General features: G+C 37.5%; 1 protein-coding gene across 1 annotated transcript in view; it reads right to left on the bottom strand.

Annotated features, from left to right (window-relative positions):
* LOC139729900 (probable gamma-butyrobetaine dioxygenase) overlaps nucleotides 1–15,242 on the bottom strand; it is a 69,127-nt gene extending 53,885 nt beyond the window's left edge. The window contains exons 1-2 of the mRNA XM_071640821.1: nucleotides 14,622–15,242; nucleotides 10,894–11,204 (exon numbers count right to left, since the gene is read on the bottom strand). Coding sequence (XP_071496922.1) covers nucleotides 10,894–11,204; nucleotides 14,622–15,242 — 932 coding nt within the window. The remainder of the gene's footprint in view (nucleotides 1–10,893; nucleotides 11,205–14,621) is intronic.
* Between the last annotated feature and the right edge of the window lie 1,033 nt (nucleotides 15,243–16,275).

The following is a 16,275-nucleotide window of genomic DNA, read 5'->3' as shown; positions in this document are numbered from 1 at the left end:
CCCTTATTATTATTATTATTATATTTAAGAATAAGGTGGATAAATTGTATACGTAGTAATTGTTTGCATTGAACTGTAACATCACGGAGCTTTAGATTTTGACGCGCGGACGTTTGAGCTGACGCTTGCACTGGACGTTCTCCTCTCCCTGCATCGTGTGGAAAAGTAGCTTTAGATTACGCTGGGACGCAACGTATAAAAAATAAAATCGCGCCCCCATATGATCAGTGCATGAAGAAGCTCTCTACGTCGCAAACTGTGCGGACGTGAAAATAGCCCAGTACGCGTAGTGAAAAACTCAGGCGACGCAAGCTAAAAATAGATTGACTTTACGCGCGCTACTGCGCACGCTCAGAACATGTTTTTTTTTCCTTTAAACGTCCGCGCGTCTAAAATCTAAAGCTCCCTATTGTGCATCAATCATTTTTTTTTTCAGTATCTTAATTCCCATTTTCTTTATGTAATATGCATGATTTTGTATCATTTGTTTTTGTGTGTCTGTTTGTTTTTGATTTTTGTTGTTCTTTTTTAACGTTTCCTATACTATGTATAAAATGTTGTATTTTGTAATTGTATATTTTTTACTTCGCGGACTCACAGAAGAACAGCCATTGGCTGAAGTGAGTGACCCGTGGTGAAATAAAATAAACTCAAACTCAACTCATACCCTCTCAACGAATACATCAGTTTTAAACAAAAATCACTCTGTTCATTTACAATATTATTTATCATAATGTATATTGTAGTGTGCCGGTACATTGTTTTTGCATTATCTTTCACTGTTGGATGGAAATAAAGCGATAATTGGCGTGATATTAGCGTTTTCACCGTAGCATTTTCACCGGAAAATGATGAATAATTGAAAAAATACGGCGAAATTCACGAGGAATTGTTCTTTGTTGTTGTCGTTGTTGTTAATTTTAGATAAAGGGATATACACTGTATCATAAGCTTTGGATATTCCCTTCGTTGTCTTGAATAAAGACTAAGCGCACCGCGTGACAGCTGTGGACATCATAACCCTTTGGATATTCCCTTCGCTGCTTTGAATAAAGACTAAGTGCACCGGGTTTACAACAGAACACCTGTGGACATCCAGAAGAAGTGCTCTTCTTTGTATAGCGGTTAGTTTCGATTCAGAAATATAGAGATATAATAGCGAGACCAAATTGGTTAAACATTCATTTATTATGACTAAGCTACTCATTTAGAAATGCTATCATAGCTTGATAAGCATATCTATGCCCGACAAACAAAATGACACCAAAAAGGTTTTGCCACCTCAGGTGGTACCAATAACCCATTTTTCGGGTCTTGGCCCATGGACTAAGTGAGATAAGCATCTGTGATGTTATAATTATTCATGTCATCCCTTTAGATGGTGCTTACCAGTACATCCACCTGACAGCGAGTCTGGCATTTGGCAATGTTAAAAGAAAAAGTTTGTTGTGATGCACTTGATACAAAACAATGAAATGAATGCTCCCCTGAGTGTTGATTGACGAACCATTCTGGTCACCTGGTCGATGCAGAGGTCCATTCTTTGATTTGAATACGAATTCCATGAATTGCTATGTTGGGCAAGCTGAACAATCATGTCGCTTTGAATCGAGTGAAGTGCGGACCAACTGGGAATTGACCTCCGATCCTCTCTTAGACCATCATTTCAAATTGCTATTGACATCGAATGCATGCTGGCTGTAGATATTACATATAAACAGGTTTAATGTAATATCTAGACGGAGATATCAACACAAATATTTCGATCACAAATTCTCTTAACAAGATTCATGAATGCGAATTGTGGCACCCAGGTGAGAGACGGACTGAGGGCGAGCGAGAGAAAAGCGGGTATACCCAAGCACAACAGACCGGTTCTGTAATGTATTCAGATTTTATGCATGCTTTGTTCACAAAGGTTACCCTTGGCAACCACAAATCTTGCAGGAATCTACATGTATATCCCCGCCTACCAACAATTCCATACATGCCATACACGTGAATTCCTACTCATTGTGAAGTCAGAGGGAGCAGGTCAATGAAATGCTTAATTACAAGGACGTAGGGAAAAAAATACTGTATTCAGATACACATGTATAGAACCGGTTTATTCCGATTCAAACTGACATTGGCTTTGTTTACAGAAAAAAATCTTTTCCATACGCGAAACAAAGCCAGAAAGGCTCATCAAAATCTCACATTAACAGTAAACATATCTTAAACCGCAAACGTCAAAAGGCAAAACCGCAATGTTCAAGTGCAAACATAGTTGTAGGCCCCTATTCAATCTTGAATTTTTGCAAACAAACTCTCCTTAAACATGAAAAAAACTCATTATATCTTGTTTAGTAATTCCCCACCTGTGCTACCTATCTCTGTCAAGACCAATTTACAACATACGATGTGTCACAGGTCAATAGTACAAGATTTTTGAATTTGATTTTTCTTTGAGAACCCATGTTGGTTATAAAGTAGAATTATTGCTGGAAATACAGGGGTTCTAAACAAACTTAGTTTTATATTATTTTCCATGTAATATTCTACAGAGTACATATTCAACTTTGATATCCCCTTATCTTAATTTTGGGATTCTGGCGTGGGGAAATGCTTCTAAAAACCTTATCGATTCGCTATTTATTGTGCAAAAACGCGCTATAAGAATTGTAAACCAGGCTGGATACTTATCCTACACGTATGAACTTTTTGTGAGTAATAAAATTTAGAAAATTCCTGAGTTTTTTTTTTGTTGCAACGTTTGTCTATTCATGTTTCAATTGGCCAATTACCATATGTATTTTCCCAAATGTTTACAAGAAACTATGCAGTTCATGATTATCCAACGTTATGCGTATCACTTTCCACGTACCCGAACAATTTTTTACGAAAAAAACAACATTATGTTCGCTGAGCCTAAGTACTGGAATGAACTCCCATGGAACTTATAAGCTGCACCAAACGAAAATTAAAACAATATCTTTTGAGCAGCTACGACATGCATATGGTATAGTACTTGTCGCTCAGTATTTCCCCCTTGTCTATCTTCTATTAGTAGTCCGACGGGATCCTAAACATGTACATTCATTATGTTTTGATCAGTCTGCCTGTTGCGTAAGCACTGTACTTATTGTTACACTCGATTGTTGGAATTCTTGCGCATGGCAGCTGTCTATTATCATGGTCACACGGCCTGCATGGTTTAGGACCCTTTTTATTCTTATTAGCCCACCTTCTATTTATGTATTTAAGTCAAACTGTTACGCCATCATCTATACCATCACACCCACTTGAATCCCTACAATCTCTGTCGTTGTTCTCCCAATGTCCTTACTTGTAAAAGGTTATAGCTGCAACATGTGACCTTTCTGTATTCTATTTAGAAACACTTGATCTGATTTTTGTTCGTTTCTATCGGATCCCCCGGTTATAGTATGATCTTAAAAAAAAAATATCTGTACTCATACTTACCCTAATCTGATTTTATCACGGGACTTGCGCGGCTCTGTACAAGCTTGCTTTTACGCAGGCCCCATCATATTTTTCGCATTATGACCTCAGTTTATAGTGAAAACTAAGTTTCGGTAAGTGCTTGAGAACCCGTCTAGCACCATTTCATTTTTTCTTGCAATATATCGAAAGAGTCCACTAAGAAACTTACCTGGCTGACGCGGTTTGCCGGAATAATGAGTCGGTTTGGAGTATTTTGAGAAAAATAATAATAGTAGGAAATTCGACTTTTATTCCAGAAGGCTCCAGACTAACTCGGTCTCGGGAAAAATTCGACCCTACTTCAGACAATTCACACGCAGTTCGTGATCGCCACATTCTACTGGGCACTGCATAATACCAAATGAGGCCTAACTGAATGGACAGGAAAGTGCGTGCTAACGTAATCCTGTACAAACAAAACAAAAAATGACAGCGCGCGGTCCTCAGTTGCTGACACGCGCGGTCTTTGGAGTTTTTGTTGTTTTTTATCAAGCGCCTTTGATTGTTTTAGAGGTGCTTGATCGGCGCACACTAATTTTGCATGCGCGCAAAAGAGGTTTTTGATGCGCGCGTTGTAACAACTCGGACCATTACTGATAAAGGTAAAGGTAGCGTTACATGTGCAGATGTTAGCACCATTGACTACGCAATAGCCTCATCTGAACTATTTATGAACCTCAGTAATTTTTATGTGGATATGTTTGATGAACTCTTGTCCGACAAACATTGCCCGATCGTCTTAAGAATCCATGCAAAAACGTCATCAACTGTTCCTTGTTTGAAAAGTGTTGACAAAACGGCCAATAGTTCCGAAAAAGATGATAACAATTATAACACAAAAATAAGAAGGAATAAATGGAATAACGATAGGAAGTCTGAGTTTGTAAATAGTTTGAACGCTTTTGCTATATCCGAATTAGATTCCTTTATCGAATCCATAAATGTTGATAATGTTGGTCAAGAGGACATCGACAAAGCGATCAATCTATTGCAAGAAGTGTATGTTAATGCGGCTTCTTCATCTGGAATGCTGCACGAGATGAAGAGTAAATCGCATAAATTATTAGCAAAACGACTCTTTCTAGCTCACAGCCATGGTTTGATAAAGAGTGCGAAGAATATAGGAAAAAATTCATGCAAATTAAAAACAAATGTCGAGAAAATAGATTAGATTATATGGATGAAAAGAGAACAATTGGCAAGAGTTATAAAAACTTTGTACGATCAAAGAGAAGAAAATACTTTGCTGACTTACATACTAACATAAGGAGTTTGAAAAGTAAGAACCCCAAAGATTACTGGAATATTATAAGTAGAAACAAAAAAGGAACTACAGCGCCTTCGAACATTTCAATAGAAGATTTCTTTGAACACTTTAAAAGCTTAAACAATCAAGCTTCGAATACTGATGTCGTAGAACTTGATTATGGCATTGGTATGAATTATGAATTGAATCGAAGAATTGATGAGTCTGAAGTGATACAGCAGCTTAAACGTCTTAAAAATGACAAGGCTCCTGGGGATGATATGATTCTAAATGAATTGTTAAAGAATAGTTCTAAATCTCTTTTGAAACTTGTTACCAAGCTGTTTAATGTAGTGCTTGACACAGGTATAATACCCTCAAGCTGGGTGGTAGGCTTGATTAAACCTTTGTTCAAAGGTAAAGGCTCACCTGATGCTACGGATAACTACAGGGGTATCACCCTCTTAAGTTGTGTTGGTAAGCTATTCACTGCTATTCTAAATGAACGCATTACTTTGTTCATTGACTCTTATGATCTACTTGGTGAAGTTCAAGCCGGTTTCCGGTCAGGTTATTCTACGATGGATCATATTTTTTCATTGCGCGCAAATATTGATTGGCATTTACAAAAAAAGAAAAAATTGTATTGTGCTTTTGTGGATTATAAAAAAGCTTTTGATTTAGTTGATCGAAGTTCGCTTTGGATTAAATTATTGAAAGACGGGATTGATGGAAAATTATTGGGTGTTATAGTCAAAATATACGACAACGCTAAATCTTGTATTTCATATGGTGGTAAGAAATCCGATTTTTTTCAGAGTAACGTAGGAGTAAGGCAAGGTGAAAATTTGTCTCCAATCTTATTTGCACTGTATCTGAATGATTTTGAATCTTTTTTACAAGAGAGATACAATTGTCTGAGCTCTCTATCTACATCAATTCACGATTGCTTTTATGAGAATGAAATGGATGTTTATATAAATTTATTCACTCTTTTGTACGCTGACGATACTATTGTACTTCCTGAAAGTGCGAATGATATACAAGATGCTCTTAACGCACTTTCTGATTATTGCCAATTGTGGCATCTTACTGTTGATACCACAAAGACAAAGGTTGTTATTTTTTCTAGAGGAAAAGTTAGAAATATTCCAAAGTTTTATTTTGCCAATGAACTTTTAAGTGTAATTGATGAGTATGTGTATTTAGGAACAATTTTCAACTATAACAATAGCTTCAAAAAAGCTATAAATAAACAAGTAACTCAAGCACAAAGAGCTATGTACTCCATGAAGAGCAAAATTGCATCTCTTTGTCTACCTGTTGATATTCAACTTGAGCTATTTAATCAATTGATATTACCAATTCTGTTATATGGATGTGAGGTTTGGGGTTTTGAAAATGTAATTCAAATTGAAACGTTTTATTTGAAGTTCTGTAAAGAATTGCTTGGTCTGAACAAGAGAACTCCCAATTGCATGACTTACGGAGAACTTGGGCACTACAAATTAGAAAAAATTGTCACTAGTCGAATGCTAATGTTCTGGTACCGTCTTGTAAACGGGAAATCAGCTAAATTATCAAGCATCATTTATAGCTTTGAATTTTTCTCCTTTTTGAAGGGGAAAAATCAGATGGGTTGGATTTTCAAAGTAAAGAATACTCTTGATAGCTTAGGCCTTTCTGACGTGTGGAAGAGTCAAGCAAGTAATCTATCTTTATCTTCATTCAAAAGAATAATAAATACAAAAATTAAAGATATGAGTCAACAGGAGTGGCACAGTGATGTTGAGTTAAACAATCAATGCACTGTTTATAGAATTTTTAAGCAGCAATTATGCTTTGAAAAGTATCTGATTCGTCTTAATGAAAATGATAGGAAATCTTTAACACGTTTTCGTTGCCTTAATCATAAGCTTCCAATAGTGTCTGGGCGTTACAAAGACATTCCAAGAATTGAACGTTTGTGTACCTATTGTTCTCAAAATGATATTGGTGATGAATTTCATTATTTGTTTGTATGTCCCTTCTTTACGACAGAACGTAAAAGATTTCTCGAAAAATATTATAGGAAGTATCCTAACACATTTAAATATGATCAATTGTTCAATTCCACTAAGAAAAAAACTTTGTCAAACATTTCGAGGTTTTGTAAGGTAATAATGTCCTCTTTTAGATAATTACTGCACTTAATTATTTCGTTTGATTTAGTTTATTTTATATACCCTTTGCATGATTATTTGCAGCAGGCAGTGCCTGCATCGTTCGTAATTCATGTGATAGATTTACATTTGTATAGTATATTATTTATAACATACTTTTATGCAAATTATATTTGAAAAGTATGTTGATATCTTGTATATATTTGTATTATACATGTATATATGTTAATTCTTATTTGAATTTTTCTATTTTGTGTATTTTAAACTGACATTGTACTCCCATACCCCATGAGGGTCGTTGAGTAATAAATCAAACTTCAAACTTCAAACTTCAAACTTCAAACTGCGAGTAGCCAGAACACGAAGCGCTAGTTTATACAGGCCGCTCCCATAGGACAACACTGTACAATCAGAGGGACAACCATTACAACTCATCCCGCCGTCAAAGCGAAGCCGAATTATCCCCGAGTCCGAGTTTAGCCTGACCCCGTTCGGGTAAGTACTGAGACTGAACCTTTTTGGTTAATATTTCGCATTTTCGTCGTTACCCGTCGAATATCTTGTCATGACATCGTTATCCTGCACATTTCCTAAGCATACGTTCACATTTGGGAGCGAAATTTGACAACTTTTGCAGGCGTACCAAAACTTTGTTTGGGCTTTAACTCGCATGTATACAGACCTTGTGCTTATACCAAGACAAACTTTTGAACATTCCGGTGAAGTTCTATCTTAAATTATGTTCTGTATAATTTTCGTATCAATATACTTTATTGTGATATATGTGATAAATATGAAAATAGATTGAAATGAAGAAAAAAATGAAATAAATTGTTTCTGCGCAACTGACTGACAATTGCCTCACATCGACGTTAAAGCCAGGCTGACACTTGCACGATTCTGTGACACGCATTGTCACGACTCGAATCGTGCCAGTGCGCAAACTAGTCGTAAACTGGCGTGAAGTGTGCGTAGACCCGTCGTGACCTGCGTGCCATGTCGGGACGAGAATTTTGAATTGTTCAAAATTTTGGTCACGACTTGCCACGACAAAATCGTGGCCAAAAGTCGTGCAAGTGTCAGCCTGGCTTAAGGGGGTATCTAACCGGGCTTGAAACTAGTTCGCGACTAGTTCGCGACTCTCTACAGGATGGCCCAAAAAGAACGGAACACCTAAGATCTTTAATTTCAGCAATATTGTTGCAAATATATGATTATTTTGCATACTATTGGAAAGGCCATTCTTTTTCCAAGACAATGACACCAAGTTCTTGAATTTTGGTTAATGCGTTATGATTTTAGGACCATTTTTATCAACCCTTGCAATTTTCAAAATGTGATCATTTTGCACTCTCAGAGATACCGAAACTAGCGACAATTCGGCTTGTCATAGAACCAGTAGCGTTCACAATGTGTGGAATGTGAGGCGGACGGTGTGATAAATTAAAGAACTTGGTGTCATTGTCTTGGAAAAAGAATGGCCTTTCCAATAGTATGTAAAATAATGACATATTTGCAACAATATTGGTGAAATTAAAGATCTTAGGCGTTCCGTTCTTTCTGGGTCACCCTGTATAGATTTTGCTAGTTGCAGAAACGTCTCCGCGACGTCTCCGAGACGTCTCCTGAAAATTACAGAGTCTCCGATTAGTCGCAAGAAATTGAAACATGTTCGATTTTTCACGAAGTCTCCGCGACGTCTCCGGGACGTCTCCATGAGTTGCGGAGAGGTAGCGGAGACTAATCATATCCGCGACTGCTGAGACGTCTCCGCGATGTCTCCGCGATGTCCCCGAGACGTCTCAGAGACGTCGCCGAGGCCTGCTGAAGACCAGAAAAACTGGTGAGAGGTCGCGGAGACGTCTCCGCGACTTATTTGACGCTGTTTGACCTACTTTAGAAACCACGTAAACCATCTGCGTACTGACATCCTGCCTAGATCAAGTCAGGTGATCCTGCGACGGCTCCCTCATATTTTGAAATCTTTTGACAACTGCCATAACTCGTCTCAGAGACGTGATGAGACCGCAAGACATTTTTATGTTGGAGACGTCTCCGCGACTGCTGCGACTGATAGTTGGAGACGTCGCGGAGACGTCGCGAAGCCCGGTGAGATACCCCCTTGAACAAGCACCGAATTAATCAGTGTTAATAGAAGCAGTCATGATAAAAATACATACTCGGGCTAGCCGAGTATGTATGGTCATGAGTTTGCGGTATACATGATTGTAACCAGCTCCCTGCAATGTTTACAGATACGCTTACAGCATCTATTCATATCCCACCTGTTACACAATTTACTATAATTGAGAAAATCCCGAGTTCATCATTGCATTATATTATAAGTCGATTATAAGCTCTACGGATCTGTCTGATGATCCTGGACGCACTGTTTTTCTTAAGTGTTTAACAAAAAAATCATCTTAAAAAACTCCACGTATTGTATCATCCGAATAACAATTTATTATAGCTCACTAATTCAGTTCCATAATACATATTACAAATCATAACCATACCTTGTCTACTGCACAATTCTTCATTTTATGCTATGTTCACAATAAATTCTCAGATAAGGTAATATTCCTCTTAATGATTATAATACAGCTATAAACCGTGAATATCCCTTTTCTTCTCTGGCAACTTATCTTTCTTCAGGTATCCCCTTTATATCTCCTCGTATTCGTTTCTGTCTAGTTATTTTCCCTTTAGGTTATCCTCGTTGGTTTAATCATATTTTATGTATTCGAGGTTTAAAGGGATCGCATATAGAATTGGTTGAGACCTAACTTCAGGTTTCCAACGTTTGTTTGGTGAGATAATGAGAAATCTCTTATGAAATATGAAAGCGCATATATAATTCCCAAAGGAATTCAACGTTTATTTAATAAAAATTAGTTTTGAAATGGCTGAGATATCCAAAAACAGAGCATTCCCAATACAAGGTGGGCCCTACCTTTTATGACGATAGTTTTGTTTTTGGGTTCTTGGTGTCTCGCAAAAAGTTAAAAGCTCAATCCTCATCTTCACCAATACTATACAACCCCTTTACGTTGTTAATGTGTGTGTGTGGGTGTGTGTGTGTGTGTGTGTGTATGTGTGTATATATGTATGTGTGTTTTAGCAGGAGTATAATACTTATATGACTATACTTTAGGTGTTTTGTTCCTTTAGTGCTAAAAAGACTCAAGAGAGAGAGAGAGAGAGAGAGAGAGAGAGTTACAAAGTGAGATCGTTATCCCGGTCAAACAACCTGCTTACTGATGACGGTCTCCTCCACCTGTGTCTTTAATTGAGTAAAAAATGTTATCGTTTACACGTATAATTACATTCATTATTTTGTAGTACCCTTTAAGTAATCTTATCTATATGTTGAGAACGTTGTTTTTGATTTGTCATAATCATTTCATTTGAACAAATGGTGAATAACAAACAAACTGAAAGTAGTGTGTCAAGATTTTCAAGACTTTGTTAAAGATTCAGAATATTTTTAAGTTTCTAATGTTTCGCTGAGCAGTGTTATTGATTGTAACTATAAATGCGCAATATGGTATGGAGGAATGATGTTTAAACGAAAACGTTATAACCCATGGTTTTTGGTGATGATTAATCTTTTGTTTGCTAAAACTCTTTCACCCATACTCCGACGTCATTACTTCTCAATTAGCAAACACATTATGATGTGAAACATGCACGTTTTTTTTTTTTTTTTTTTTGCTGAGGTTTGTTTCAACAAAGGTAATGGAATGGAAAATAAATGCGTGCATGGTCGGTCAATGGCAGATTAACTTACCAAATTTGCATATTTATATACTGATTTCAAAAACGTGAATACGTTTATTACATCAAACTTGAACGTGCGTTTTTCATGCTAAAATTCGATGAATTAACCTCTGTCCCACATGCAGGTTGATTCTTACTTGTTTTTACTCAAGTTTACTATGCATGAAGCGGAATTGCACTTTTCACAGAATGGACCTGCTGATTATTATAAGGGCGTACCCGTAGTTGGAAGGGGTCAGGTAGCCACATCTCTCCGCCAAACGATGAATCTGCCGGACCTTTTGCGGGACGTTTTCGATGATGGCGATTCCAAGTCCTTTCACTTCGCGCAGGAGTGCGAAGAGGGCACGGTCGTCGCTCAGGAGGTTGTTGAAGTCGAAGATTTGAATTCGGTCCCTACACGTGGCCGCGTCCCACAACTGAGGTGGCATGTCGGCAACGGGGTCGGGGTCCGACTCGGAGAAAACATTGCAACGAAGCCAGGTAGCTGGGTAGTGGCTTACATGGCCATCCTTCCATTGTATCGTCATCTGGAAATCAGTGTTAACAAAGGCATACTGGTTTAAGTCTATGAGAATTTTTCGTTGTGAAAAATACAACATCCTCGACTTGTTATACTGATACTATTATAGGTTAACTCTCCCTAACCTATGGAAGAGTTAAGTCAGTGCTCTTTCACTATGCTAAAAAATGTGGAATTTTCTTTATTGAATCGAAATGATTTGATTTGATTTGATTTGATTTGATTTGATTTGTTCTGTTTTTACGAGGCCGCTATAAGGAAGTGATGCGTGTTTGTTGGTAAGCAACCACAATACCTGTGAAGGACTGTGGAGTGAGATGAAGTGTCTTGATTTGGCGTACCTTCGTTGCAGCCATGTACGGGACTCGAATCATACCTCCCTGACTCTCGCTAAATGCATATTGAATGAACGCTTCGCGAAGTTGGAGAACTTTCTATATGTGACCATGCACCTCAAAACGAACATAAAGTCGCACACACTGATTTTGCGTAAGGATTGAAAATAAGTGAAATGGGTCAACCTAGCCGAACTTGACTTTTTCATATTTTCTGAAAGAGCGGGTCTTCTTTTACATCATGCTAAAATTTGGTATCATAAAACGGGTAGGAAAGTGTGTTTTTTAGCAGTTTATCTCGAACATTTTTGGTAGAATAGTGTGATTAGGTGTGTCTTTAGAATCCCTTTTTCATTTCTGAAAAACCTTGTCCACACTCTTCACTTTCAACTCTAATAACTTTTGAAAGGATAGTGCTACTGCTTTGAGAGTTGGCATTAATTATGGACAGAATGTGTTAATGATGTATGCCTAATTTCAGTTTAATTTGATAATGCCTTCATTGTTGTTACTCTGGTGGTTTACTTCCTGTTTTTTGTCCCATTCATCGCACAGCCAGCACGGTTTGGTAAAGATTAAGCGCTTGAATAGACACTGTACTTCAGAGCCTCTTTTCTCAGTTCACACTTTTCCTGAGTTTGTGCTTTCTTTCCAATATTTAGATAGGTTAGGAGAGTCCATTTGATTTGAGCTATACATCATTTTAAAGCTTAAAGTCTGCTCTTTCAGAATATGGTCTTAACTGAAAATTCCTGTCTGGCGACTTTTTGTTTGTTTTGAGGTTCAGGGTCACATATTAACTTGAATGGCAACATATTAGATTTGAATACAGATTCGGCTGATCAAAATAGAAGGCCCAAACCCTCAAAATTGAATGATCGCACTATCAATTTGATTGGCTAACTTACGAAATCTCAAGTATACACCAAGCAGACGTCTGTTACACTTTTTTTTTACGGTCGTAGATTTTGACTCTCCCGAAACACAGAGTATGGTTCAAGCACAAATGGAAATAGGCACTACACACCGACACCACCAAGTGTATACAGATATAATGGAAAAGAGTTCAATTTGAATACTTACTGTTTATTTCTTATATAATTTGTTTTGTAGTATCTTGTAACTATAGCGTTATTATTAGAATGATTGCAAAGCGCTTAGAGGTTTAAAGGTATAACATGCGTAAAATAAGAAGGTATTAGGCCTACTGTTATTATTATCACTATTATTGTTATTAATTAGTAGTAATCCCGCAATGAATTTTCTGTATTGTTTTATTGGGTGAATAAAATTGAATTGCCTTGATTGAATTTGATTTATTTCATTTGTAAAGCAAATTCAATGCAGAAATTTCGAATAAATTCACTTGAGTTCAAAATATGGAATTCAAAGTATAGAATTACATTGATGTCAGCAAAATTACCAAATACAAAATAGTAACTAGGTATGGCACAAAAAAAAACATTTCCCACTTTTGGTCGTTAATAGTTCGAAAACTATATAGTAAAGTTGATAAAGTCCATCAACGCTGCTATGTCATTGACATGAGGAGAATAGCTGCATAGTGTACAGTTGGAGGTGATTTGAATAGGAAAGCATCCTGAATCAGTTTCATTAATTCCATGATTAATTCTAAAGTTAAGCTCGAGATTTATGCCAATTGAACCATCTGTACAAAATTGAACTTTAAACAGGAGCCAATGATGCGTATGTGAGTGTGTACTTACAATGACCCGGAACAATCGACTTGCAATTTGTATGAATGCCACGAATACCATCTTTTCAGAGCTCTGCTGATCAGGCTTCTGCACAGAGGGCCCCGTTTTTTCAAGATAGAGTTAGCGTTGATTGCAAAATCAACTATAACTTTGATCAACTTAAAGTCGGCTTTAACTTTAAATCAACTGTAAGTTTCCGTTTTACAAAGAGACTTAATAGTCGATTATAGTTATAGCTGATCATCATGACTTAATTATTGATTTAGTCAAAACAAAAACAAACACAGGACGAGGATAATTTCCGGTACTGTCTGCCTAAAAACAATGCAATACATAAAGCAAAACAAACAACAAAAACACAAGTGTACATGATTGTTTGCCACGGCCACGGAAGCGTAGTCTGCTAGTGCGCCGCAGTATGATTAGCGCTACAGCCGCTGAATTAGAAGTATGTTTGCAACAGAACCGCAAAATACGCCACACACTCACCATTATTGACCCCTGTGCAAAATTTGTACAAAGGGTTGAAATAGAGCAAAATCTGAACCCTAACTTAAAAATAAATCGTGAATTTAATGAAACTGATTCATGCATTTATTTTCAAATTACCTCCAGCAAAATTGTGCACGATTGAGCTATTGCTCATGTCAATGTCAGTGTTATCTGATTTATAGTTTTTGAACTATTAAGGATCAAAAGTGTTTTTTAACACCTTGTTTAAAGCTAGTCACCATTGTACTTGTTAAATGTAGGCCTATTTTTCACGGCAGGGAGCCACCTCCCCGTTCACAGCACTACCTCAGCTCTATCCCTTGTTCTAGATAAAGAAGGTTTTTTTTTTTCTTCTTCTTCTTCCTTTCTTTCTTTAGGATTCCTTCATTTGGTGCCCATTTGGGGCCCCAGCCAGAGCCAGTCGGGAGGGGTTTTCAAGAAGACGCTGAAAATGGAGAAAAAATGACATCACACGACGCAAGTTACATGACGAGCGTCTTACGATGAATGATCGATCGCAATAGTTCACTTTGTTAGCTAACAAGGGGAAATGTATAGATAGATTGGTCAATAATGTCATAATCATATTGCTTTCGGAAATTATGACGTGTCATGAATTTTGAACCTTGAAATTTAGAGTCTTCTAACTTGATTTTATACAAATCTATACATGTTTTTTTTTTTTTCAAATTCTACGATTCTGACCTTCGCTTATTTCACTTCCCTGATCTATTCCAACCAATCAAGACATGGGGTGGAATTCCACTTTAATTCTGGACTTGTTATAAAGAGGGATTCTTGAGACTTGAGTAAGGTAGTAGAGCCATCTCCGTGTGACTTAAGTTTATAAATTTACTTGTTGATGATACGATAACTTACTGATTTGCCATCTTCACTTCGCATCACCGTCTCTACTCCACACCTTGCTAAGAGCCCTTGCAGATTAACCGTTCGAGACTTGGAAGACTTGTTGAAGCATTCGTTACATCGACAGTTATCTCTCAGCCAGCTGTAGGGAAAAGAGTTTTTCGCGGTACCCTCGCTAACCTCTATTTCACCATCACTCTGCCCATCCCGTGCCCATGTTACTTCAACCCGGTCACCAACATCAGACCATTCGACATTGGCAAGCCTGAATTCAGAATATTCCCCCCATCGTGGATGCAGGAGCCTTTCGGAGGCGAAAGTGGTGTCCAGGACCGACTTCTCCTCCTCGGTCAAGAAGGGGACGTCGGATGACCATGAGGAACTCTGAGAAGCCGAAGCGAGCGAAGCCGACACGACTCTGTGACGTCCATTAAAGTTTGGAACATTGAGGACCCTCGTTTGGCATTTCTGCGGCTGATTGTCGCAGCTCGTAGCGGACGAAGTCCAAGAAGAAGACAAGTAACGACTGTTTTGTCTTCGAATGTTCAATGCAGACGAAAAACGAGAGAACTTGAAAGCAGGTATGTTACGTAATGATTCCTTTAATCCTCGAGAGGCCCAAAATGCGGCCATGTTGCTGAGGATGTTTGGCTGGTGTGGAAGCTGACGCAAAAGACAATTGAAAAGTATACCACAGTAACACAGTGTGCGTCTGTTGACAATTTGAGGGAGGAAGAGACTATACAATGACGGATGTCAGTGGTGCCCTGTGTAGTGCGCGCGTACTGTACTGGTGGTACTAGTATACACCATGCATCTATACTACACATTCGGACATTCATCCCTCTTTAATAAATTCATGCACCTGTTTCCGCCAAAAGTGCCGCAACATGCTATCCTATTTTGATCTAAGTATCACCGCGGAAAACCAGCTTGAATAAAAAGAAGACGGCCCTTAGAGAAATACAAAAAGAAGAAGAAGAAGAAGAAGAAGAAGAAGAAGAAAACCACATGCACAGAAGCTAAGTAATAAATCTCTTAAATCAAGAAATGCACATAATATTATATGCGAATGTTATGTGTATTGCGAAAACATCGCTCAAGCAATTTCATTTGTGAAATGCACATACTATACAAGCAAAAGTATTTTGGCAAGTTGATTGTGATTTTGTAGTGTATTTTCCCCCATTTTCGCTCATTGTTTCGAAAAAACAAAACAAAACATGAACAGTAATGATGGATGACATGTACAGGACTTGTATGTCTCAACATTGAACAACAGTTATACGCGTGTCGACAAGACTTTGTGCATGTCCACTTCAGTAATTTCCCATTTTGTGACACAAAACTTGTAATATTCCATATGTGTGCTGTAGTAGGTCAATATCACTGATCTCGTTGCAATTTCACTTTTAGTATTGTATCAGAACACACGAACAACATTCATGGCGGACATGCCAAGGGTAGGATTTTGCAATGTGTTTTGTTAATCATAATAAAACAGCTGCCAAGTTTGACTGATTCTGCAGAACGCTTCCCGAAAGCAGGGAGGTGTTATTATTATTATTATTATTGTTGTTATTATTATTATTATTATTATTATTATTATTATTATTATTAATTATTCTTATTATTATTATTATTATTATTATTATTATTATTATTA

The sequence above is a fragment of the Diadema antillarum genome, unplaced genomic scaffold (assembly GCF_040938485.1).
Source record: "Diadema antillarum isolate AM-2024a unplaced genomic scaffold, OU_Dant_1.0 seq00000269_RagTag, whole genome shotgun sequence".
Lineage (NCBI taxonomy): Eukaryota > Metazoa > Echinodermata > Echinoidea > Diadematoida > Diadematidae > Diadema > Diadema antillarum.
Note: the sequence above shows the minus strand (reverse complement) of the source record. Positions and strands in the feature narration are given on the sequence as shown.